We start from the raw sequence: 27,285 nt of genomic DNA, 5'->3' as shown, positions 1-27,285 counted from the left end.
TGTGTCCATGGTGAGATATTAGTTTGGATCATCTTCTCTTGGCAAAAAGTGGTTTTAAAAACAGATAAATGATTTATTCCTTTGGGTTATTGTGACATGTTAGGTATTTTCAGTAATTGAAACACTTTAGAGCCCTGAATGTAAATAGGATCAAAGCTGTTATAGCTGTTTATCATTTAATAAACAGGTTTAATCCATCTTTTATAAGATGGAGATTAATAAAAGGGTATTTCTGTGTAAGCAAAGGGAATGAGAAAATAAATTAAGCCGTTACCTTCTCCCAGATCTAAGACGGCCAGCACTGCGCTCGTCCGAGCTTCTCCCAGGTGGTTATTGGCGATGCAGGTGTAGAGACCAGCATCACTGGGTTTGCAGTCTCTAATCCAAAGGCCTCCGTACTCCTGGTTCTCCATGTTAAGGAGCTCATCGTTGTGGTACCAGTACAGGGATGGTTGGGGGTGTCCAGCCACTGTCACCTTGAGTCGAATGTCGCAGCCTGTCCCCACGGCGGCATTCCTCATTTTTCGGATGAAAACAGGTGGAGATGGGTTGGGATGACCGGGGACTATCTGATCCGGGCTCGTTTTGGACCGTTTTGGTGGGATGATGGGACTTGGGGGTGCTGCTGCTTCATCTGCCCCCTTCTTAAGGGTCATTGGTACATCTGCTTTCCTCATGATTGAACTTAAAAGTGAGGGCACAAAGAATTATCAACCTGTATGTCCTAACTGTGGGAAAATGGCACTTCGTTGATCCGAACCAAACTCTTGGCAGGGCCCCGTAAGTCTTTCAACAGGTGTCACATTGTAAGTTGCAGAAATAATCAGATTATCCATCCATTTAACTATGTGCAGAAAATAAAACACTTGCTAACATCTGTGCAGTTATCACATCTATCTGTTTTTTGGTTAACTGAAAAAGGAATTGTTGATGAGCAGGTAATCAGACGGCACAGAACCAGCGACCACTCGCCTGAACGGAGGTATTTTTAGGATAAGACCCAGCGGATCATGTTGCGTTAACAGCAGCTCCTTTGGCTCCTCTTGGAAATGACAGCTTTGATTCTCCAGCTTGGTTTTATCCTAATCGTGTCTTACTCTTGATTTGACCTCTTCCCAGGAGAGTGTAACTTCTTCATAAAGGTGAACGAGTCTTCATTGGAGATTGCTTGAGATTCTTGCTTGGCTTCGTCCAAAGATCATCCCGGGACCAGGTTCAACCAGATAAGTTACACTCTAACCCCCCCCCTCCCCTTACGGTTCCTTGTTCCATAAGTTAGATCAGCCAACTCATGATTTCCCCCTACCTTTGCCAGTCAGCCTGGACGAGGAAATGATGGTCAGAGCCCTCCGAACCACACACAGCGACAGCTGCTTGGTCTGTCTGCCCACTCAAAGCAAGGCATCCGCCCCCTTAACATTTTTAGCCAACGTGAGGTCAGTAGAACATGGTGCAACACTTGGCGTGCTGGAAAGGGTGCAGAGTACGTGGTATTTAATTGAGGTAAATGTTGACCTCTTTGTTGTGTTACGTTTAAGTTTCATTGGGAACAATTAACACAATTCTAAATTTAAAAGGTTGTATTTTTGCATAACATAGACATACTTTGTAATTTTGTACACATAGAGTGTATAAAAAAAGAAGTTTCGTTCAGTATAGCTCTCAAGACAATTTTATTTTTTTAAGTGCAGCCGTGACAAAGGTAAGCAGCAGTGATAATGTAAACATACAACTGTATATTAGTTACAGTTCCAACATTCAGGGTTTTTGTGTAATTTGTTAAACACAATGATTGTGTGTAAAATCGAGGTGTAATTATTTTTACATGTAAATAGGATTGGAAGCTTTTAATAACATGAATCTATTTTTCTTTGCCTGCTTTTATAGTTTAAAGTTGGTCTTTTTTCTTTTAACGTTAAATTTTTTTCTATTATTGTTGCAAGAAAAGCTAAGAACACGTGTTGCAAATAGAAAATTAATAAAATGCAAACTAGAAGTAAAGCTTAAAAAAAACATAAAGAAAAAAGTTTTGAGAGTATTTTTTATTTTATCGCTTCAGAATTACAATTTTTTGAAAAAAAAAATTAAATTTTTTCTAATTTCTTGTTTTCACATTTTATTTTTCGAAATACATACTTTTCAAACTATATTTTACAGATCATGTTGTCTTCACTTGAAGCCTAATTCAAACACTAAATCTTAAATAATAGAAATGTTGTTGCTAAGATGCATACAGACCAAAAGAAATGCGTCTTCGCTCAGCACTCCAGAGGAAAGCAAACGAATAGAATGGAATCTGGAGAGCATAGTCCAAAAATAATTCAGTTTGAAAAATAAAATTTGAAAAAAAAGGAGTTAGAAAATGCTGAACTGGAAAAAAATATATATATAAAAAAGGAAGAAAATAAAATCATCAGAAAAATACATCTTAGAAAACAACGAAGGAACTCTTAAAACCTTTTCATTTAAGACATTTGTGATGTTTCTTTCCCAAATTAATTTTTTTCAAATTTAAATTTACATAAGTTCTTGCAACAATAATCAAACAAATTTCCCTCGATTTTGACAGTTAATTTTAAATTGTATACTTACTGGCCACTCTATAATGTATAGCTATCCATTTGTTTGCTTGAACAAATAATGAATCAGCAAATTATATGTTAGCAGGTCAGTAAACATAGCTCTATAGATTTGGTGAAAACATCTAGCTGAAGTTCATTTTGAAGCATCAAAATGTGGTAGAAAGTGTATTAAATGAGAACGATCTGAACATTAAAGAATGTCCAGCAGTTGTCTCAAAAATTCATCGCTGATGTCAGATTAAATGGCGTAACGACAAAACAAATAGGTAAGCAACATTATCTGGGTGTTTTGGGTCGGAATCAACCAGGAGGAATATTTGCAATAAAGCAGTCTCCTTTTATGTTGGATCGTAATTTCTTGTAATTGACATCAAAGTCTTTTTAAATGGACATTTTATATATAAAAATACAAAATTTCCCAAATGAAGTAATTTTTATAGTTAAATAAAAGTTTAGAAAAATGTATACAGATGGGAATCAAACTAGATTTTAACTTCAGTTTATCATCTGAAACATCTCAATACTAATCTCTGAATCCGTTGCTTCAGGAAATCCTCTCAATGTGAAATTTAATTTGCAGCTGTGGTTATAAATAACCAGTTTAAAATCTAAAAGTAAATCCTACAACAATGTTTTAATCATTTTATGCTTGGCAGTATATCCTTTAACAGGTAAAAACCGTGTTCTACAGGTCAAGAACAAAATTACAGATAAAGTATTTACAGTTAAAATTAAGCTTTTTTTTTCCTAATGCTCTATTTTCTACTTTAAGATTTTGGAAATTGCTTTTACCCATTTCTTTCTTTGGTCATTGGAATATGATCTGCATATTGATGAAGGCACACATGCAAGAAAAAGGTTTGAACATGCTGTCTGCTGAATTGTAAACAAAAATCCCTTTCAGTCTTATTGTTTGCATGTGCTTAAAGGCCCTGTATTTAGCACATTTTTAAATGGTGGTGATAAAACCAATTATTCTTTTAATTTATGATAAGTTTTTAGAAAAATTTTCATTTCTTAAAAACATTACTTCTTTTATATAAAGCTTCCGATTAGCTGTCAGGGTTTTTAAATATTAAAATGAGGTGTAATTCGACAATTGTGGCTTTTTAGGGCAAGCTGTGACTTCAAAAATAACAATGCAAGTCTCAGGACCCCCTTAAAGACAAGTTATTATGTCACTCCAAGTCAGTCTATTCATTACTTTCACTATATTTATTAGTTTTATACATTATTTCAAATTGATTTTTAATTATTGAAAGGAACATTTAATTATGATATACCCCACATACCCCCATATATTCACATCATAATGACTTAGAAAACCTGCATTCCGTGACGCCCCAGAAAGTCGCCCACTAAAGACTTTGGAAAGAATTTTGTACCATTATTGTTGCCAGCAAAAAAAAAACATCTTGTAAATAGAAATTTGAAGAAAAAAAATGTGATTCATTTGTGAAATTTCATACTAAAAAATAATTGTAAAGCAACTTCGCTGTTTTCTCAGATTTTCCCTTTTTTATTTATTTATTTTTTTTATTTTATTTTATATTTTTAAAAGTTTTTTTCAGATTGAGTTTTACAGTGTGCATTCTCTTCAAATCTGATAAAAATAAATGTTGCTAATGTCCATAAAGACCAATATTCATAAACCTATGATCTCTTAAATACTATTTGAAAAGAATGCATTTTATAAAACTCAATGTGATATTATCAAACCTTTTTTTTTTTTTTTTTTTTTTAAAACAAAGAAAAAATATTAGTTAAGAAAATATCAAAACCTTTTTTATTAAGAAGTTTTTCAAAGTTCATCTCTAGATCGTATTTTTTTTTTTCCGTCAAATTTCCTTTTACAAAACATGTTCTTTGCTTGCAACAATAATGGAACAAAATTCTCTCCGTAGACGTCAAAATGTGCCGTAATTTTCATCAAGCAATATTTAGAACTTCTGTTTTTTGGCTTCCTCCTTCAGGCCCACAGGCGGACCATTAAGAAAGATGTTTCCTCAGCTGATAAGTTATGTGACTCGTGGTTTTTTCTGTTAATCACATGAGGAGAAGGTGAGCTCTTGTTTATAACTTTAATGAGGACACGTGTGATACAACAAGCTGGCTTAAACTCAAGATCTCTCATAATAACAACATAAGAATGTTTTGAAGTCTATACAATCATTTCTGCTGAAGCCATATTACACCACTTTCTATCTCACCATCTACCATACATTCTACCTTATTCTGCATCTGATGGCTGGTTTTATTTATTATTTATTTTTTTTGCATTTTTTTGTTTTTGCATTTTCCTTATTGAGATACTGAAATGTTTTGAATTGATTGAAATATTTTAACAGATCCGTTTTTACTCTTTCTTCTAAATAAAATTAAAAAAAGGTACCATGAATGTCTTCAGCTTAAGCAAGTCTCTTCCCTGGTGCAAAAAAAAAAACATTCAAACCAACATAAATAAGTTGAAAGACAAGATTAATAAAAAAGAAAAATATATTTAAAAGTTCAAGGAGTATTTAAGACTAAAAGTAAAAAAATATACTTTTCTTTGAAAGTCCACCAAACAACTCAAGTTAAAGAAACGTTTCACATGACTGTGGATGTAATTTCTGATGAAACTGAGGACCTGCTGCTTCTGGAGACGGACATTTTCTTTAGGAGGCCCATCTTTATCATTTTTTGCTTCATTTTCTTCCTGAACTTCTCTCCCACAAATGCATAGAGTATGGGGTTCACGCAGCTGTGCAGCAGCCCCATGCTCTGCGTGGCAAACATGGCCTTATCCACCGCCGTCCTCTCCTGGCAACCGTAGTCCACTATCTTCAGCCTGAAAAAGGTGTCTGCCATCACGGCGATGTGGTACGGCGTCCAGCAAAGCAGGAAAGCGACGACCACGCACACAATCACTCTCATCGCTCGCTGTCGCTGGAAGCCCCCCCGGATGTGAAGGAGACGCTGGATGGTGACTCCGTAACAAGGCAGCATGATGGCCAGGGGGATGATGAACCCCAGAGCGTGGCGGAGAACCCTGGTGGCCAACCTCCACTCATCAGCACTTTTAGGGTCGTACTGCACAGCACATATCATGTAAGTGGAATTTTGAGACTTGGAAGAAGAGCTGAAGAAACCCGGCAGGGACAGCAACCCCCCGAACAGCCACACCGCGGCGCAGACAACCCAGCTGAATACCTGCCGGTTGGCCCTGCGGGCCTCCATGGCCCTCACTATCACCATGTACCGGTCCACGCTGATGAAGGTCAGGAACAGAATGCTGGAGTAGAAACTCAGCTCCTGCAGGATGGTGACAATTTTACACATGGCATCTCCAAAAATCCAGCCTTGGGTGACGGAGGTGGCCCAGAAGGGAAGGGTGATGGCCAACAGGAGGTCTGCTAATGCCAGGTGGAACAGGTAGAGGTCGGAGGGGCTCAGCGGCTGCTTAGTCTGGCCGATAACAAAACCCACCACCAGATTCCCAGGAATGGCCAACAGGAAGATGAAGATGTAAAACAAGCAGACAACCAGCAGCACAGCGTTTGGGAACATGAAGACATCGCAGGGTTGTGTGGATGGGTTTAAATTATACTCCGTGTAGTTATACGAGAAGTTCAGTTGGTCATAGATTTCGCTGAAGTCATCAGAGATGAAGGAAGAAATGTTTTGATCTGGAAAAATAGAAAAATTAGGCCAAACAACAGATTCACCCTTAAATATTCTATCGATTTTAAGCTTAAATAAATACTCACCAGTCGTCATGGTGTCTTCTCTGCAGGAGCTACTTCATATGCCACAACGAGACAAAGGACAAAGCATCTATCTGTCAACTCCCCTCCCATCAGACTGACCTTCCTCTTTCTTAAGCAACCTCGTATTTTCAATTTGCTCAACTATTCTAACTGGGAGGTGTCAACTTCTCTGGCAATATAGAATATACTATTTATTTAACAAATATAGGCTTATTTCATTTTATTCTGCATGAGCAAAGGAAACTTTATATAAAAATCTATTAGATAAAAGGAGTAAAAATGACAAATAAAATTAATTGATTAAAATGACACAAAAAAAAATACAAGGATCAGTAGAAATCACAAAAGTTATAATAAAAGAAATTTGAAATTCCTGCATTGGGTGAAAAGCAAAAGCAAAGAAGTGGCAGATTTAAAGCTTTCATGAAAAAAGAGTGAAGTTATATAAGAAAAGATCTCTGTTTAGTCGGTTTAGTACACCGGAGTGTTTCCAGGGTGACGGTGAATCATCTATCAAACTGTGTGCAAAACTGAAAGGGAAACCCTGATAAAGGCTTTAATTTTCAGTCGGATGGAGAAAACATGAAGATAAGCAGCCTATCAGAAGCCTATTCCATCAAAACGGATCAAATGCAGCAGTTTGAAACAGCTTGGGAGGACAGAGCTAAATGAAAGAATACAAAAAAAACAAAAAAACACCGAGATGTTCGGGGGACTTCAGGACCGACCGCTGAGAGGAAGTTCCCAGCTCATGACATGTGTCTTTGTTGACACACGAGTTCATCACATTTCCTGCCACTCATCTCATGGGTTTTTTAAACTTCCAGTGTCACAAGAGAGGCGCTCGGGTTCTTACCATGAGAAACGAGGGAAGGTGATGTTCAGATGTCGGCATACAGTTAGGTCCATAAATATTTGACTGTTTTTTTACCTGTTTCCTGAAACATATTCAAGTATATATTAAACAATAGCATAACGTCCAGAATTCCAGCTTTTATTTAAGGTTTCAGCTTCTTCACTGGAAAAAATCAACATCTAGATAAGTCATTTTTTCTTAAAATAAGTGCATTTCTTCTTAAATTGAGGAGATTAAAGAGACATTTTGCCAATGAAACAAGACATATTTAGATTTAAAATAAGAAAACACAATTGCATCTTCTTATTTCAAGTGCATTTAATCTAATTATCTTATTTTAAGGGTAAAAATACTCATTCCATTGGCATATTATCAAATGTACCTATTCAAATCAAGGGTAAATACACTTAAATTAAGAAATGTTTACTTATTTCTAGATCATTTTTGCAGTGTTGACATTTGCCACCCTGATTTTAGAGGGACTAAGGCCTTGTTCACACTGCAGGGAAATGTGACACCAGTCTGATTTTTCAACTGCAAAAAAAAAAAAAAATCTCAATATGTCATGTTTTTTTATTTTTTATAAGTATTAAGGGGTTAAGTGAAACACTTTGCCAATGGAACAAGACAATTTACATTTAAAACAAGAAAAAAACATTTGCATTTTCTTATTTCAAGTGCATAATATCTAATTATCTTATTTTAAGAGTAAAATTACTATTTCCATTGGTAAACCATCTTATTTACCTGCTCAAATTAAGGGTACATCAATTAATTTAAGACATTCTTACTCATTTTTAGATCGTTTTTGCAGTGTAGGGGATCAAATGAGCAGTTTAGACACCCTGATATGACCCCCATCTGACTTTTTAACATCACATTTGAGCCACGTTCATATGTGGTTCTGAATCCGGCTCTTATCTGATCTTTTGAATGTGTGAACGACCAATCCGGATTAGATGTGGCTTTGACGTCACTTTCCATCAGATTTGTCTCAAATTCTTTGCCTCTTAATTGGAAATGGCAGCAGTTAGCAAATCAGAGGTTGGGATTGTAACACTGCAAAAAAACAGTCAAATTTTCTTGAAAAGTGCATTTTCCGTTCTTCTAAGCAGTTAGAGAAGATGATCAACCAATGGAATAAATAATTCGGCCCTTAAAGTAAGATGATTATATATTATGGGCTTGAAATAAGATAATGGGGTTGATTTGTTTTGTTTATTTTGAGCGTAAATCCTCTTAATTCATTGAAAAATGTTATTAGCTACCTGCTCAAATCAAGGAAAAATACACTTATTTCATGTAAAATTAATTTTTTGCAGTGTTGCACAGTGGAGAAACATCAGGACTGTTGATATCATTAATAAACAGTTAAAACTTTATTCAGGCCTAATTGAAAGGCCTATAGAAACCACCAGGACACAGAAAAATAGTTTGCATTGCATTGTATACGACCCTTCAAACAGAGGACTTTAAAATGTTGAGCAGGTGATAGGCTGCACCTAAAACACATTTTTTTCACATATTTACTGCAGACAGACAGACAGACAGACAGACAGACAGACAGATCCCAAACAGAAACGAAAAGCAACCCAGGAGTTAATTAAGGCAAAGAAGTGGAATATTCTTAAATGGCTGAGTCAGTCACCTGATCTCACACCAACTAAACGTTGATTTCACTTGTTTAACTTCAGATAAAAAGGCTCGAAAACAAAAAGTGAGTTAAAACCGCTGCAGTAAAGTCTTTAAGAAGGATTAAACGCAGCATCTGGTGACGACCATTAGCTCAAGAATTCAAGCACTCGTTGCAAACAAAGGGTTTTTTAAATAAAATTAAACATTTTATTTACAATTATCTAATTTTTCCAATAACTTTTGGGCCCCTGAAATGAAGGGATTCTTCTAATCATGTTTTCAGAGAACAGTGGACGTCTAACCGCCGTGTGAAAGTCATTAATTGTTGTGATCCTGTTCAGTAGAAAATTAAAACTCAAAACTATATATTTTTTTATCCAAACCTCTTTTATCCAATTCACAACAAGGAAAACCAGTTGATTGCTTCGACTTATTGACTCGATAGTAAAAAGATATCTAGGATTATTCTTATTGTCCTTATTAATTTATTTATTATGGGCCTCTTGCTTTACGAAGGGTCCTCTTATACAACAGTAAACTATTTTTCCAGACTAGGTAGGATACCCATAGGCATGCAGAGCACCATTTTCTCTCCAGTTTCTTAGCATTTTGCTTCAGTGTGCCGCTCTGCATTAAACAAGGGAACCAACTTTCTATTTTGAAAGTTTTTCTTTTTTAAAGGGGCGGCCTCTTCTAAGGCAGTACGAAAGGAACTAGCAACCCCATCAACAAAATCCTTAACCTGTTAAGGGGAACAAGCCATCTTCTCTTAAAAAAAAAAAAAAAACAACCACCTGTAAGTTTATACTGTTTCCAGTTTTGGGGCTTAGTTTTTCATTGCTTTCACAGTAGAGCTCATTTTTTATCTTGTTTCAAGTATGATTGTTTGGGTCGATCTGGGTTATTGGGGGAGTGGTGGCCTAGTGGTTAGGGCATTGCACTTAGATCCCAGAGGTTCTGAGTTTAAGCCCCCGTCTGGGTCCCTGTAGCCTCGTGAGACCATCCTGATCTCGCGAGCTTTCATGGTTTCACTCGCAGATCAGTCTGGAGACTCTCCGTTAAAGAAAATTTGGAGCCGTTCACCAAACGAACGTCCAATCAGCGTTGGCTTTGAGGCGGGTTGAGGTGTGACGCAACGAGAAGCGCGACAGTTCAGTCTAAAGAACATGGCGGCTTCAGCCGATGAAACTAGCGTTAGCGTGGCTATCGAGCAAATTTTATCGGAAGAGTATTTCTTCACTGAAAGAAGAGCAAAACACTGCTCTGGAGGCTTTTCTCAGAGGAAAAGATGTTTTTGCTCTTCTCCCGACTGGTTTCGGCAAGAGTAGCCTGGCTTGTGGTTGTGTTTTCGTCGTCGCTCTGTTAGTACGTCATATGCTTTGTTGATCTGATTGGTTTATTTGGCCCGTCTATCACCAACATAGGCCAATCAGCTAACCAGTATTTTCGCCCCTTCCCAAAATCAGAGATGGCAAAAGTACTCACTTTCCGTACTTGAGTAAAAGTACAGATACTTGTGTTAAAAAATACTCTGGTAAAAGTGGAAGTACTGATTAAACTTCTTTACTCAAGTAAAAGTAACAAAGTACAGGCTTGTAAATTTACTTAAAGTATAAAAGTAAAAGCAGAAACCACTTTTTTTCATGCCGTTGCCTACATTTTAAATAAATGTCTGCCAATAGGACTAGATCTCCGTTGTGTTCATTTTACAATCATCTCGTCGTAACATGCTACTATGCTAACGCCACCGCCACCAAGCTGCAATGATTTGCCGCGAATGAATACCGCCGAATCTGTCGATTCATCATCAACGTAGATTCCCATCCAATTAGATTGGATTTGGTATTGATGACGTGAAAAATAATAACAGTAACTCCATTGAAATGATTCAAAACTAAAGTAACGAGACAATTTTTTAAAAACTAAGGAGTAGAAAGTACAGATATTTGTGTAAAAATGTAAGGAGTAGAAGTAAAAAGTCGCCATAAAAGTAAGTAGTAGTGTAAAAATATCAGAAAAATCTACTTGAGTATTTATAAGTAAGTATTTGTACTTCGTTACTTCCCATATCTGCTCAAAATTACTTCAACGGAAGGTTTCCAGATGGATATGCGGAGCAAATCCATCTGGTGGAGTCAGGTTAGGGTCCCTGAGCAAAGACCCTAAACCCCACATTGCTGCCCCTGCGCCGCACAATGGCAGCCCCCTGATCCCCAAGTGGATGGGTTAAATGCAGGGTTCATTTCATCGCTCTGTACTTGTGACAGTGTAATGACAATTAAAAAAGCTGGGGGAAAAAGGTTTTAAAAAATAAAGGGAAGTTAATGCAGGATAAACTTGTTTACATTTCTGAACTCTTAAGGTTCTTTAGTACTTCTACCACTGCAGTTTAAGCTCTGCTTTTGACTAAATTTGTTGAAAATTCACATTCATTAAATAGATTCCAGGCTGGTCTCTGATCAGCTGTTGTTTATATTAAAGTGTGTGCATTAAAACATAAAGAGGGGGAACAGTGTTAAACGTTTAGGTACTTGGTGCAACAAAAGATGAGGAAACTTGAGGTTTTGGCTTAAGCAATGTGTTGCTTCAGATATGGAGCAGTTCTTGCAGACATCTCCAGAGAAAACACACTGTGCACTTCTTCACTTTGAGCTCAAACATCTAAACAGGAAGAAAAATAAACATGTTCTTGACACTAGATGGTGCTGTAGAATGCATACAGTTTTATTTTTGCTAATCCAGTTCAGTTGTGGCACATTGATGATGCTTCTGGTAGAAGCCAGAAATGCACAATGTTTATCTGTTGAGCCGTTTTATTTCTCCTCAGGAAAAAATAATCACTTGAAAATTAGATTTTACACCTAATATTAATCTAAAAAGATGGGGGGAAAAAGAAAAACATGTGCGCCATTACAGTCAGTAAACCAAAAAAATGTCAGAATTTTATGCCAGTAGTTTATGGAAAAAAGAACCCCAATATGGCAGCATAATTGCTTATTTCTTGAACCGTTGTGTCTGTATGTGGTCCTAAGTGATAAACTTACAATTCATAGCAAACGGAAAAAAAAAAAAAAAAAAAAAACGTGAAACATGGTCAGAAGTCCACATGACTGATTAAAATCTCACAGCGAACCTGTTCTCAGAGGGACTCGTTTCACCATCCAGTCCTAGAACTGATTCTCACCCACTTAAGGCATCTTCCACTTCAAAACAATAAAAAAAGAAAGCCTTTTCCTGATTTTAAATGACAGTCAAGCTTCGACATAAATTAAGAGGAGAAAGTGCATCAAGTGTTCAAGTAGGATGTGTTCTCTGAAAGAATAAGAAGGGAGAGATAACACTGGCACAGAGCTGGTCGTTTACAGGATCAAACACCATCATCAGGTCTCCATCCGTAAAGTTCTGACGGTGTAGATCTGGATGTGGTGCTTATAGAGCGCACTACTCACTAAGACTAAACGATGCGTCTGACTATCTTTGACTGTATAAAACGGTTCCTTATAGTGAAGGCCTTCACAGGCAGTGGTGAAGGAGGAGGAAATGAGGACAACCATGTTTAGTTTTTTGTTTTGTTTCTTTTCCCCTTCCATTTCAGCTCCGGTTTCATCTTTTGGCACGTCGTGGATCCCTGCCGTTGCTAATGGTGACTGAGGACTTTGTGGTCGTTGGAGGTCCAGCAGCGTTGATGGGCGGCGCACCGTTTCCAGTGGACCGGCCGTTTGGACGCCCCACACCGCCAAATGTCGGGTCACGGAGCGCGCCTGGTGTTGGGTTATTGGCAAACGGCGGCATGGCACCATTACCTGTGGGTGAAGCAACACAAATGCAGTAATTGTAAAAACAACAGAGCCTCATGTTAGATGTTCAGCATTATGCTTTCCATAAACAGGAATTAAGGGGGGAAAAAATGTTCCTGGTATCTTGCACACAAAAAAAAAAAGTGACTGACCTGGTGGAGCAGGTGTACCTGAATTCTGATTGGGTGGAGAGTTTCCTCTCTGGTTCTGGTCAGGCTTACCCTGTTTGGAGGACATATTAGAAGCAAAGTCAGTCTTATAATCCATTAAATATACACTCCAACATATTACCGAGGCTCCGTTTACAACACAGAATATGTCCTAATTAAAACGGCCCCTTTATCTCAGCGATACTTGTCAAAAAAAATATGTACACTGCCTAAAGCTCCACGTATATAAGGTGGAAACTAAATTATACAGATTAGTTTTATTTGTATTTTTATAGCAGGTATTTACATAAAACAGACTACAACTAACAAGATGGCTGCAGAAAGAAAAATCATGCAGCTCTTCATTAGCCTGACTCAACAGGTTTCAATAGGCGCATTGCTACTCACAGACTTGTTCTGCTGGTTGGCTTGGGCTAGAAGCTCTGGGTTTGGTTCACTGAAGTTGGGCACCTCTGAGTACACCATGCAAAACCTGGGAGAGAAAGAAAAAAAAAAAAGCAGCCATTTCTCACCTATTTTTCTCATGCATGCAAATCTACCAAAACCTTTCTGTTCAAGAAAGTTTAAGTAATTTTCCAAACTAAATATCAAAAGTGTTTAGTAGAGATGTCCCGATCCAGGTTTTTGCACTTCCGATCCGATACCGATATTGTTTTTGGACTTCCGATCCGATACCGATACTGGCTGATACCAGCCTATCCGAGCATGTATTTAAGTTTAAGTTAAAGTATTTAGCCTTAGTTGTAAGACTCATGTTGAAAAGGGTTTTAGTACTCTTGATAACATCTAGCCAGCTAAATTAGGTGAGATTGAATAAAACACAATGCTCGGTAACAACAAACTTACCTGTTTATTAAGAGATAAACACAAACTGGACAAAATAATGAATAGCAATCTGAAATTGCACAGTGAACAGTAAAACCGTAAACAGTTAAAGGTGCAAGTATTACTGTAAGTTTTAATAAAAATGCAAAACAGGGAAACACTGACGCAAAATAGTGGAATGGATCGTTTCAATCGGCGAAACTGGAAAATACGGACCGGATTTTTTTTCAAAAACTGGATCGGCAGTCTGGATCGGCATTTTACATGCTTTGCCGATACGCATTTTTTTGCCAATATCGGCGTCCCGACCCGATACATGGATCGGATCGGGACAAGCCTAGTGTTTAGGGTATACTTTATTTTACTCAATTTTTATTTATTTACTTCCATTTTCTTGTAAAATCATAAACAGTAGCATAATAAACCAGACTAAATGTGAGATTAAATGTGTAATTTAGTCTGGTCTGATGAATGAGACATAAGAAACCGTTGTCGCTCAAACTATGTCTGTTCTGATTGGCCAACGCTCTGACCAATGAGCACAACTGACTGACGTAGTAAGAGCGACAAAAAGCTGGTGGGGGAGTGTAAACAAACAGCCTGTCGGTAAAATGGCGAATATGTCCTTCTCAAAAATTAGTGAACGTAGAACCTCTTCCTGCTCACATTTCAACGGAAACCCCAAGTTTAATCCTTCCAAAGCTGAGTTAAACTAGAACTGTTCAATCATGCCATCAAGCCATCTTTCTGGTTGTGTTTTCTCCAGCATCGTGCAGCTCTGCGTTGTGATTGGCTCGCCAGTTCTAGGGCCTGGGGCATTGATCGAGGCTATCCCACTCGCAGGGAAAAGTTATTTTGGCCGCTGGTGGGTGGGGCTAGTTTACTAGGCTTAGATAACTGATCTTTAAATTCCAGACCAGCCTATTTCGATTTTGACCGATATTTTCTTATACACTTGTAATAAGATGAAAAAAAAAAAAAAACCTGATAAATATGAACTTATTTCTAATAAGCACGATAATACTTTGCATTGACAGTTTGACTTTTAGACATTTGCAGAGGTAATAAGACCCAAAATTAAGCAAATCAGAGCCGGTGTTCTGTCAGATTAGCTTACCCTGTCAGACCAGCATACCCATAGTTAATGCCCGTTTATCCCTTTAATTTTGCACAAAAAATCAACTTTAAAATACTGCAACGGGCTTATATCCCTTTAGTCTTGTTAAAAAATTAAAAAATGTAATTACTTATTTTTCTGTGGCATGTGGCAATCTGACCTTTAATTATTTTTTTTCTACGTGACTAAAGAAGTACTCATCCATTGAGGTAGTTTTAAGTCTATTTTTTTTTATAAAACTAAAGGGATAAACGCAAATCTGACGTCTTGTGTATTGATTATGAATGTGTTGGTCTGACGGGTTATGCTCATCTGACAGATCACCAGGCGTACAAATAAGTAGAAATTAAGTAAAAAATTAAAAAGTGAAAGTAAAACAGTTAAAGCTATGTAAAAAAAAAAAAATGTCTGGTACCCCTGAGTGAATTGCCACAAGGAGGTAAATTTGATAAGTTACTTGAAAAGCAGCAACTCTTCAATGAATCAAGTGTCCTTGCTGCAAACCAAAGATTATAATCGTGTTATGTTAATTCTTTTAAATTTAATTTAAAAATGAAGAAAAAAAATCTACAAGAAATACAGAAATACTTCTAAAGAACTTAGATCTTTCACTTGCATAAATACATTTTTTTTCTAAAGATTATTTCAGTTATTTTTAAGTCAATTTAATTCAAACCTATGAAAGGGGATATGAATTTAAACTAATACATGTCTAGTTTTAAACAACATTATACAAACCCATACTTCTGGGAACTAACTCCATTTCAATACAGTTTATTAATATAGCGCCAATTCACAACACGTCATCTGAATTAACCAAAACAAAAAGTGAAACTTGGGCGGAGAAATGGTGTGGATCCTCCAAGATTAAAAGTAATGTTGACCATAACTAATTCACACTCACTCTCCAATCTTCTGAAGATCTCCCCCTCTCCCAGTGTATAAGGTCAGGCAGCCTTTCCATATTGATGCATAACTGTATAAAAAAAGGGAATTAATCATATGGAAATCATTTATATGGAAGAGGATTAGAACCACTGAAAAAATTTGAATTACATTTTATTTCAGCTTAATATGGGAAGAATTCATAGACTAAAGAGTCCGAATGCAGAGATCAGAGTCCGAATGCAGAGATCAAGAGTCCGAATGCAGAGATCAAGAGTCCGAATGCAGAGATCAAGAGTCCGAATGCAGAGATCAAGAGTCCGAATGCAGAGATCAAGAGTCCGAATGCAGAGATCAAGAGTCCGAATGCAGAGATCAAGAGTCCGAATGCAGAGATCAAGAGTCCGAATGCAGAGATCAAGAGTCCGAATGCAGAGATCAAGAGTCCGAATGCAGAGATCAAGAGTCCGAATGCAGAGATCAAGAGTCCGAATGCAGAGATCAAGAGTCCGAATGCAGAGATCAAGAGTCCGAATGCAGAGATCAAGAGTCCGAATGCAGAGATCAAGAGTCCGAATGCAGAGATCAAGAGTCCGAATGCAGAGATAAAAAAAAAGAAAAAAGAAAGTCCGAATTCAGAGAGAGAAAAAAAGTCTGAATTCCGAGATTAGAGTCCGAATTCAGAGATTTAAAAAAACAGAAAGTCCGAATCCAGAGATACTAAAAGTCCGAAATCAGAGATAATTAAAAGTCCGAATTCAGAAATAATAAAAACGTCCGAATTCAGAAATAATAAAAAAGTCAGAATTCAGAAATAATAAAAAAGTCAGAATTCAGAAATAATAAAAAAGTCAGAATTCAGAAATAATAAAAAAGTCCGAATTCAGAGATTTAAAAAAATGACGTCCAAATTCAGAGATTAGTCAGAATTCAGAGATTAAAAAGTCAGAATTTTGACTTTCTCCACCATATTAAACTGAAATTAAATTTAAAAATCAGTTAAGATTTTTATTTTTTTTTTTTAACCAATGGCCCTGATCCTCTTCCGTATATTTAAGAGCAAACAAAGATGTAAATATGTTGAAGAACAGTCCTACCCTCTGGTGAGCTTGATGATGTCTCCAGGCTGGATGAGGCTTCCCAGTTCGTCCCACACTGAGATGGCTATGCTCCCGCTCTTGTCTGCCACTTTACAGGACCTCACCTCATGACCGTCTTTGGTTTTAGTTACTCGTCCTAAGAAAAGAAAAAAAAATCAAGACAACCAAAGTGAGAAGTGTGGCACAAAACTAGGCTCCCGCAACAGCAACAGAGTTTAGCTCGGACAGAGCCCCGCTGCCGCCGGTCCCTTTAAGAGACACAAACACGAGTGGCTGTGGAGCAGAGTGGTTGCTTCAGCCTCACAACTCACCGATTTCCAACACGATGAACACTATATTCAGGTTTTTAGAGCCGGGTTTGACGTCCTTGATGAGGAACAAGGCCTCGTTAGAAGGTGCTGCCATGGTTGGCTAACTCACTCTATTTATCAGCGGTTACTGTTAGCTTTAGCCTCGGTGGTGCTAGTTAGCCTACTTAGCTGGAGCGCTCTTCCAAAACTCCCTTAAAAATGTCTAACAGTTCAAACTCTTGTCAGTTATACGCCTTCATCAAGTTTATGATATTAATGAACGCATTAAGAACATTATGTGGTGACCGTAATTTTAAAAAGTACAAAAAATGCCAACGCAATGCCCGTTAGCTCGCAGTTAGCAACCTCCTGTTAGCTTCAGGATGCATTTTAAAAACTGTTTTTCTTCGGGCCGACTATCGTCACAATAGCGACTTCATTTCCCACATAACACCAGCGAACTGTCAAAACATGAACCAAACAAGATATTGAGATTATGAGTCCGAATTGTTTAGAGTAGTCTCCGCAGTCAAAAAAAAAACACGCTGGATTCCCTAATCTGAAGTCATTTCAGAAATATTAACAACAATCTGCTGTCAGACTGAAAAATGATCCTCATCCTAAAGCGGTCATAAAGCTGCTCTGATGTTTGACGCACGTTTCCTTTGTGTGTCTCAGAATATATAAAGAGCTGTTTTTTGTTGGCCGTAGGCAGACCAGATGCTTTGTTATAACTAACCGAGTCCAGGCCAGGTTCAAATTATTAAGATTAGGATTAAGGTGTTCTGAGTCTTAACCTCTCCTGGGCCAAACTAACAAAGCTAAATATAAAAAGCCTGTGCAAGTAGCTCTCTGCACGGGCTCTTCTCAAGCCTCTACTGCCCCCAAAAGCTACTTTTGGGTGTCTGCCGGTGTTATTTATACAGCCAGGACTGTACCATTACAGATTTAAGGGAAGGGGGAAAATTTCAATCACACGTCGCCCAGTAAACGTGACGCCTGGGAGTTTGAACGTTGGCTTGGCCTTCATATTTCGAGTGACATATGTTTAAAACGTTTCATGGAAAGAAATACAAACCTGAAACAATCATTTCACAACAGGTATGTAAAATACAACATAATAAATGTTTACACCCGGTGGTATTACACATAGAGCCATTTTTCGTCGCGAGCAGTGGAAGTGCAAGAAGTGGATTTGTAATTAATCCATCCAGCAAGTTACTGCTTCTATAGTTGATTTTATCGTATTATATATGTTGCGTGAAAGTCATATTTCTCTGTATTCTGAACTTCCAGCTTCAGAGCAGACATCGATGGCCAAGTAGATATTGCCACTCACAACATGGTTGATAGCTCTCTTGTGAATTAGTTGGTTTGCTCTGTGGGAGTCAACGCGAGAAAAGGATGCCCATGCGAGATCTCAACATTTGTCATCTTAAAACGCGTTGTAATAACGTTGTAATAATTTATGTAATTCACCAACTTCGCGCCCAGTCAGTGATGCTATCATTCTTTTCAGTTTCTGTAACATTAGAGGTTTAGCTTTGATCACTTAGTGTTTTTTTCCATTGAAAATGTTGCTAGTTATATCATTTTAGTCTTGAATCCATGGCCAAAAGAAAACTAGGATATTGATTCATATTGTTATGTAGTACAGATTTAAAAGGATGGTTAAGGTGCGACCGGGAAAAAATACGTCACGAACAGGATTCGAACCTGTGCGGGGAAACCCCATTGGATTTCGAGTCCAACGCCTTAACCTCTCGGCCACCGTGACAGCAAACACTCTACTTCCACAGTCAAACTTTATTGTAGAGCGGGTGCCCATATGGTTGTTTTGTTTTTCAGATAAAATCACGCATATAAAAGATCAAATCCATGGTCCTGTTTCTGCCAGATCACTTGTTTCTATTTCTCGAGCAAATGTTTGCCATATCTAACGTAACAAACAGGCCAGGGATGTATTTCGTAATGTTGAACACTAGAGGGAGACATACACCACCGCGTCACATTTAGACTGAGTGGATGTCTTTCACCTATTAGTGTCATTCACATGTTTTCAAGAAAAAAAAAAATTATAATATCTTTTTTCAAGTGCATACAATCTAATTATCCTATTTTAAGGGTAAAATAATACTGCCATTGATAGATCATCTCATTTGACTACTTAATTTAAGGGTGAATACGCTTATATGAAGCAACATTTTTACTTATTTTGTCATATTTTTTGCAGCAGAGTGTCTTTAGTCAAAGACTTTTCCAGATCAACCTGCTGCTAAAGATCCTCCCTGCCTACAGCTGTCCAAATCATCCACAACTTATTGAAAAAGGCTGAAGAGTTGCTTCAATATTTAGTTTCTCTTTTTAATTTAAATCAGTTGAATGCCAAAACGCACATTTCTAGAATCTAGATATCTTTGTCAATTCCAGTAAAGTTATTATAGAATTCAATAGTGATTTTTGGCAAGAAAATTTGAATGGGTCTTTTTTTTAAGGGGCAGAACTCCTCCAGTGGTCAATGATCACTGAGAACAGGCACCTGTTGGTGTTCTTCTAATGAGAAACTACATAGCCGTGAATGATTACTCCTCCCCTAGTATACAGACTGTATTTCAGATCATAATCACTGGCTTTATTAGTATCAAACATAACCTGATAGATGCTGGGAACAGAGCAAAGATCCATTTTGATCTTATCTTCTTTCCCCCTCCAGACAGCCCGGTCTATGGATCCTGGTCAATGAGCTGCAATGATGAGCAGCAAAGCTCATCAGATAGATGGATGGACGTGGTGTTATCGTTTGCAGACAGATCTGGAAGAATGAGCCTTAAGATGGAGCAGAACACCAATTATAGACTCCAAGAAGTGGAGACTTCCCACTATATCTCACCCTGCTCATTCCAGCTGATATGAAGAAGCTACCGAATCTATCCTTATTTTAAGTTCTAAGATGGTTCATTCCGATTTGGTTCAGCAGGTCCTATTGATGGCTTTAATGATTGCTGTTCAGAACCTCTTCAAACTGTCCAAGACAGATCTCAGCTCAGTTTGGCAGGAAGTCTTTGGTCTAAATGCAACAAAACAATTGGACAAGGCATACCTAATAAAGTGGCCAATGATGGTAAACAATTCAAATGCTTAGAAGCAAGTAACTAATACAATTGAACCGTGATTATTATTTTTTTTATTAAGTAATATTACTTTAAAGTATTGCCGGTAAAAAAACAAATCTTTAGCCACTTTCCTGAATAAAAAGACAGAGAAACTATTCAAGTTTCACAAAATCAGTTTTCTTTTTTGTTCGTTGTTTTAATGTTACTTTAACTGACTGAGACTTTCATTACATGGAGGTCAAGGTAATATACAATAAAAGATAATTATGTAGCTGGAAGTGATATACTGTGTTTTATCGTGTATATATATATATATATATATATATATATATATATACATACATGTATATATATACATATATACACATACGTATATATATACATATATACACATACATATATATATACATATATACACATACATATATATATATACACATATATATACATACATATATATATATACACATATATATATATACACATATATATACATACACATATATATACATACATATATATATATACACATATACATATATATATACATATATATATACATACATATATATATATACACATATATATACATACATATATATATACATACATATATATACACATATATATATATACATACATATATATACATACATACACTATATTGCCAAAAGTATTTGCTCACCTGCCTTGACTCACATATGAGCTTAAGTGACATCCCGTTCCTAATCCATAGGGTTCAATATGACGTCGGTCCACCCTTTGCAGCTAGAACAGCTTCAACTCTTCTGGGAAGGCTGTCCACAAGGTTTAGGAGTGTGTTTATGGGAATTTTTGACCATTCTTCCAGAAGCGCATTTGTGAGGTCGCACACTGATGTTGGACGAGAAGGCCTGGCTCTCAGTCTCCGCTCTAATTCATCCCAAAGGTGTTCTATCGGGTTGAGGTCAGGACTCTGTGCAGGCCAGTCAAGTTCATCCACACCAGACTCTGTCATCCATGTCTTTATGGACCTTGCTTTGTGCACTGGTGCACAGTCATGTTGGAAGAGGAAGGGGCCAGCTCCAAACTGTTCCCACAAAGTTGGGAGCATGGAATTGTCCAAAATGTCTTGGTATGCTGAAGCATTCAGAGTTCCTTTCACTGGAACTAAGGGGCCAAGCCCAGCTCCTGAAAAACAACCTCACACCATAATCCCCCCTCCACCAAACTTTACACTTGGCACAATGCAGTCAGACAAGTACCGTTCTCCTGGCAACCGCCAAACCCAGACCCGTCCATCAGATTGCCAGATGGAGAAGCGCGATTCGTCACTCCAGAGAACGCGTCTCCACTGCTCTAGAGTCCAGTGGCGGCGTGCTTTACACCACCGCATCCGACGCTTTGCATTGCACTTGGTGATGTATGGCTTGGATGCAGCTGCTCGACCATGGAAACCCATTCCATGAAGCTCTCTGCGCACTGTTTTTGAGCTAATCTGAAGGCCACATGAAGTTTGGAGGTCTGTAGTGATTGACTCTGCAGAAAGTTGGCGACCTCTTCGCACTATGCGCGTCAGCATCCGCTGACCCCGCTCCGTCAGTTTACGTGGCCTACCACTTCGTGGCTGAGTTGCTGTCGTTCCCAAACACTTCCATTTTCTTATAATACAGCTGACAGTTGACTGTGGAATATTTAGGAGCGAGGAAATTTCACGACTGGATTTGTTGCACAGGTGGCATCCTATCACAGTTCCACGCTGGAATTCACTGAGCTCCTGAGAGCGACCCATTCTTTCACAAATGTTTGTAAAAACAGTCTGCATGCCTAGGTGCTTGAATTTATACACCTGTGGCCATGGAAGTGATTGGAACACCTGATTCCAATAATTTGGATGGGTGAGCAAATACTTTTGGCAATATAGTGTATATATACATACATATATATACATACATATATACATACATATATACATACATATATACATACATATATACATACATATATATACATACATATATATACATACATATATATACATACATATATACATACATATATATACATACATATATATACATATATACATACATATATACATATATATATATATACATACATATATATATACACACATATATATATACACACATATATATATACATACATATATATACATATATATATACACACATATATATATATATACATATATACATACATATATATACACACATATATATATATACATACATATATACATATACATACATATATACATACATATATATATACATATATATATACATACATATATATATATACATACATATATATATATACATACATATATATATATATATATATATACGTATAATTCTGAAATTTGCAATGTAATACAATGACAGATCCCCTTTTATCAAGCATGTCTTTGTTCTACTATTCTAAAAAGACTTATAATTGTACAACTATGAGTTATGTTTTAACTGCTGCAGTTTAGACTGTGTTATAGTCACACTATTTTCAATTATTTTGATGATGCATCACACATGTAATTTAGGCTAAAAGTTTCTTAGTTATTTGCTTTTCTATTTGGGTATGCAAAAAGGCGAGGATTACTTAAATTAGGAGGAGGTTTCATTTACAAGATGAAAAGAGTATACATTTATATGCAACTTCTGGTGTTTCAATGAATATGATGGAAATAAGCATATAACATGCAGTAACTACACAAAATATTCGGTGTAGCGAAAACGCATCAATAGTTATAATGTATAGGAATAGGTAAAGTACATTGAACTGTTTACTGTACTTTTAACTCCACCTCAGGACACAGCAGACTCAGCAGGTGAAAAATTGGGTAGGTGTCCAAGACACCTTGATTCAGGAAGTCTAGTTGCTTTCCTATTAAAGTCCACGGTTACCATGATCAGATGGCTGAATTTAGACATAAACAAATAAAACATCAGTGCAAGAAGAAAAATGTGTCTCTCAATGTTGCATATTTGTTTGAAACAAGCTTGTTTTCATTAAGAGAAGTTACTGAAAATAGATGGAGCAGCCAGAAATTTAAACCAAGAAAGAAAATTTGATCATATTTTTACTCAGGTAAAAGTTACAAGTGCAATGCTGTAAAACTACTTCTTAAATTACAATTTCAAAGTCATTCACTTAGATTTAACTGAGTAAAAGTAACTAGTTACTATCCTCCTCTGCTTATTTGTATTTATCATTTTCTTTTAGTCTTAACAAAAAGGTAACTTGCTCACAAGGTACATGAGCAAGTTACTTTTCTTATAAGCTATAATTTGATTAAATTCAGGTCACCAGATCATCCAGTCAAATTGATTCAAAGTTTTCTATCGAAGGAAAACCAGTTGATTGCATCTGCTAATTGACTTAAAGGCAATCCCTCACACTAAGCATGCTTGTAGCGACAGTGGAGAGAAAAAACTCCCGTTTAACAGGAAGAATCCTCCGGAAGAACCAGGCTCAGTGTGAGCGGCCATCTGTTGAGGACGACTGGGGTTCAAGGAGACAGAAGCAGTACAAAAGGTAACTGCAAAAGGCAGGAAACACACAGCCAGGCAGACGAGCCTGATTATACCGTATAATCAGATAAACTATAACTTTAGGTTACGGTTTATCTAATTATATAATTCAAATACTTAGTTACTCAGTAATGAAGTTATGTTGCTTTTACTTGAGTTTAAGTTTTTGGTACTCTCCCCACTTCGGCTCTAAAGCATCCTCCAGCCAGTTAGACCAGTAAATGGAATTCTTTGGACAAAGAGGAGGCCCCATAAACCCATTAGACCAGCGACCCCCAGCCCAGGTCCTCGGGGCCCGGTTCCCTGCAGGTTTTCTACGTTTCCCTGATGACAAACAGCTAAATTAGTTGAACAGTGACATACCAGGAGGCGATGCAACCATTCTAATCGGAGGAGCAGCAGCACTGCATTAGCCAGCACCTGATTGGCGTTGCATATTTTGGTTTTGCATAACAGAAAACGGCTCTGAAGGATGACCCTTACTGTCCCCTGGAGCTTTGTTCCAGACATACCTTACTTCCTGAGTGATTCTCCTCCCCGTGCAAACCAAATTACATCAGCATTACACCACACCTGTTTGCCTTTAATAGGAGGGAAACATTCAGGATATATTTTGCAGAAGCAACTCTTTATCATAGCCATACTCAAAACGCTTATCTAATGCTAATTCCATATTGTGAACAGGTGTAAAGTGCTGCGTAGAGCGGAGTTGAGCAACAGGACCACTCCCTGGACTGTGACTCATCACCACACCTGTGACTGCGGATCCGTGGATTAGCACCATGACCTGCAAACATTTTCTGTTTCACTGAATGAAGCTCCTTAAATCAAACCTGCAAGCTCTGACATTTTCTGACACACACACAAAAAAACAGAACTAGAATATCAGTGTTAAAAAATCTTTATTAATGTATGCAATACTAAAGTTTGCTAAGAAGCGGCATATTTACAGGAAGGTTCACTGGAGTGGCAGAGAGGCTTCTGTGACCAAAATGTTCTTTGGTTTAAGTGGCTAACAGATAAACAAGCATCCTGATGTAACCTGCAGTAATACCCTCTAACAGACCTGATTTCACTTTCAGGAAGAAAAAAAAAATGCTCACATGATTATGACAGAAAAGTATTATTTCAAAACATATAAAAGCAAAACCTTAAGTCCTATCAGCAAATATAGAAACAGGATTTTAAAGCAGGAGGAAAAACATGTTTCTGGAAGAAAACTGAAGAAAGTTGCACAGCAGGTTTAATAAACAAGTGAATTGTTTAAAAGAATAAACATAATTATTCAGTTTTGTCCTATTAGAGGTCCCATAGGATTGTTTTTTATAACACAAAGAAGCGCACAAAGTGATGATAAAATGGTGACTAGATGCTGTTTCCCAACTTCTTTTATTAGTCGTTATATTTATTTTAATGAATATAAGAGTAGAAACTTTTCATCATCATCATCATAAAGAATAAAAATCCAATAAGTCTTGGGTGACTTGAAAGTTTCACCAAATGCAGCTTTGAAAAAAAAAAACCTACCCCTAAAAAAATTATAAAACAACTGGGCAGAATATACAAGAAATGAAAAAAGTTAGTATATATTAAAATATGTAATATGAAAGTTTTCAATTGTGTTATTTTCAATAACCTTTAATGCATTCTGGTGTAAACAAACATGAATATCTCTGCATTTCACTAGATCTATATATTTTCTTCTCAAATATATGGAAATAAATCTAAAGACTTTAGGTAAACTAGAAAATCTCCCATTTAAATCCTCCCAATAATTTTACACAAATAAAAATGCTCACATCTTATTTATGTTTATATTAATTAAATTTTTTGGTAACAAACTCTAAAATGGACATTAATGTTATATAAAGATCTGTGGGATCAATGCTGATTCAATGCGACTGGTAAATGTGAGTTTTTACTCACATGTGAGTCTTGGGGTTAAAAACTGCAGGACGAAATGAGGACAGAAGATAAATTTAAGTGTTCCGACTTAGAAATGCCCCCAAATATTCTACACCGGTGCCTTCTTGGGATATATTTCATTCTGAATCAGCAGTTGATGTGTTCTTGAGTCATGTAAGAATCGTTTTGTTTGTGTCGAGTCCCACAGACTGTCATAGTTTCAGTGCCTCTCTGCAAAAAATGCAGCATGAAATCACAGAGAGCAATCTGTCCATCCCCCCACAGCGTCCGGCCCACTTGCTCTCCATCTCCAACATGCTTGTGTGTCTCGAAGCTCCTCCAGGAGCAGAACACCTGTGGCTCTCCAAGAACCTCCACCGCTTTCAACCAGGAGGCCAGGAGGATGAAAAATGGGCCGAGCTGGAGTCATCCGTCAAAGCCTGTGTTTTTATCTGCTCCTGTATAACCCATCTACAGTCCAGATCCAAAGGCAGCTGGTATGACTCCATAAATTACCTTTAGGAAAGCTATGGTATTTTCCCCATTTAGATTAGTCTAACATATTTTACTTCTGGAAACTTAACTGATTGGAGAGAAAAATCTTTGTAAAACTTATCAGCATAAACCAAAAGGTGATGAAGGCAAAAAGTTAAATTAAACACAAGTTATTTCCAGAATGCTTAACTATTAATCTTACTGACAAACCCCCTGGAATCCATCCCTACAGGAATGCAGTTGCCTGGACCAGCTTGTGCAAGTGAGAGGCAGCATAGCAGGATGCCTGAGCATGCTTTAGGTCTGAATGCTACTAAAGTCGGGCATACACTATATGATTTTTTTCAAATGTTGCACCCAGCTACATTCATACTGTAAGATAAAAACGCAAGGTTTAAAAGTTCTCAGCTGACAATGTATGTTCTCACACTGAGCGACCCGACACTGTGATGTGATCTACCTGCTCACACTGTATGTCTAAAAAACCATGTCTACCTCAGCTCCGCAGTGAGATGGCGCTACTCGGACTCGTCTATCCAGAAGCCAAACGAGTAGAAGATGAAAAAGACGGAAGTGTCGATGCCTCCTGTTAAACGTGAAGCTCATTAGAGTGAAACGCGCTGCCTTATAAATTTTTGCAATTTTGTGCTGAAAGCCCTAAAAAGAAAAGGTGACGACGTATTTGGACAAAGACATGGCTGAGCAAACGTGGCTACTGAGGTCTGTCAATTTTACAGAAAGAACTCCATTTCAAATCGGACCCCCGCCATGCTTCTGTGTTTTCATCCGAGAGGAAGAAGAAGAAGAGTCCTTGTTTGCCCACTGAGCTATTTGCCCACGGCCACCTTACGACGGCCGACTGAATATCAAACACGTTTGATTTTCTCCTGACCAAACGATTCCTGATCGGGAGGCAATCTAGTCGCGAAGGCTAATCGCCCCTCGTAACCCCCTTTATACTACAGAACGCATGATCAGGCTGAAAGTCGGCCCAATTGAAAAATTCTCGCACGACTGGAGAATTGTAGCCTGGGTGCCATTCCGAACTTAGTCCCGCCCACAAGGTTTGAGGTCAGGAAGTTCGGTCTGGCTCTGCTCCATAGTAGCGCGAGTATGATCGCCCACCCTCTGGCGATCCAATCAAATTGTCAGGGCGGGCTTTATACGATGATGGACAGATGATCAACAGTAACGTAATCAACCACGTGACCAAAGCGCGCTTGGGTGACAACAACA

General features: G+C 37.5%; 3 protein-coding genes, 1 long non-coding RNA gene and 1 other non-coding gene across 5 annotated transcripts in view; 1 reads left to right on the top strand and 4 right to left on the bottom strand.

Annotated features, from left to right (window-relative positions):
* spegb (striated muscle enriched protein kinase b) overlaps positions 1–1,360 on the bottom strand; it is a 69,722-nt gene extending 68,362 nt beyond the window's left edge. Inside the window, exon 1 of the mRNA XM_038282931.1 lies at positions 275–1,360. Coding sequence (XP_038138859.1) covers positions 275–677 — 403 coding nt within the window. The 5' untranslated portion in view covers positions 678–1,360. The remainder of the gene's footprint in view (positions 1–274) is intronic.
* Positions 1,023–20,397, top strand: LOC119782125. The gene is made up of 4 exons (XR_005280639.1): positions 1,023–1,503; positions 4,556–4,643; positions 12,418–12,627; positions 19,720–20,397. It is a non-coding gene; the product is annotated as an uncharacterized LOC119782125 (long non-coding RNA).
* Positions 4,941–6,560, bottom strand: LOC119782122 (C-X-C chemokine receptor type 2-like). Its single transcript, XM_038282929.1, has 2 exons — positions 6,332–6,560; positions 4,941–6,250 (listed from the first exon to the last, which is right to left on the bottom strand). Exons 1-2 carry the CDS (start codon positions 6,339–6,341, stop codon positions 5,172–5,174), a joined length of 1,089 nt encoding a protein of 362 aa, XP_038138857.1. The 5' UTR covers positions 6,342–6,560; the 3' UTR covers positions 4,941–5,171.
* nabp1a (nucleic acid binding protein 1a) lies at positions 11,523–17,914 on the bottom strand. The gene is made up of 6 exons (XM_038282930.1): positions 17,028–17,914; positions 16,714–16,852; positions 15,636–15,707; positions 13,177–13,261; positions 12,772–12,841; positions 11,523–12,625 (listed from the first exon to the last, which is right to left on the bottom strand). Exons 1-6 carry the CDS (start codon positions 17,119–17,121, stop codon positions 12,426–12,428), a joined length of 660 nt encoding a protein of 219 aa, XP_038138858.1. The 5' UTR covers positions 17,122–17,914; the 3' UTR covers positions 11,523–12,425.
* On the bottom strand, positions 18,702–18,783 carry trnas-cga. Its single transcript has one exon. It is a non-coding gene; the product is annotated as a tRNA-Ser (tRNA).
* Positions 20,398–27,285: the final 6,888 nt, after the last annotated feature.

The sequence above is a fragment of the Cyprinodon tularosa genome, unplaced genomic scaffold (assembly GCF_016077235.1).
Source record: "Cyprinodon tularosa strain WSP-4 unplaced genomic scaffold, ASM1607723v1 ctg189, whole genome shotgun sequence".
NCBI lineage: Eukaryota > Metazoa > Chordata > Actinopteri > Cyprinodontiformes > Cyprinodontidae > Cyprinodon > Cyprinodon tularosa.
The sequence above is the reverse complement of the archived record's forward strand: the minus strand, read 5'-3'. Positions and strand labels throughout refer to the sequence as shown.

Excerpts from the sequence above, each read along its gene's own strand:
- nabp1a (XM_038282930.1), bottom strand. The coding sequence starts at position 17,121 with ATGGCAGCACCTTCTAACGAGGCCTTGTTCCTCATCAAGGACGTCAAA. Across the intron at positions 15,708-16,713 it reads ATCATCAAGCTCACCAGAGG|TTATGCATCAATATGGAAAG; the intron begins GTAGGACTGTTC and ends TTTTTTATACAG. Across the intron at positions 12,626-12,771 it reads AGGTACACCTGCTCCACCAG|GTAATGGTGCCATGCCGCCG; the intron begins GTCAGTCACTTT and ends CTTCACCCACAG.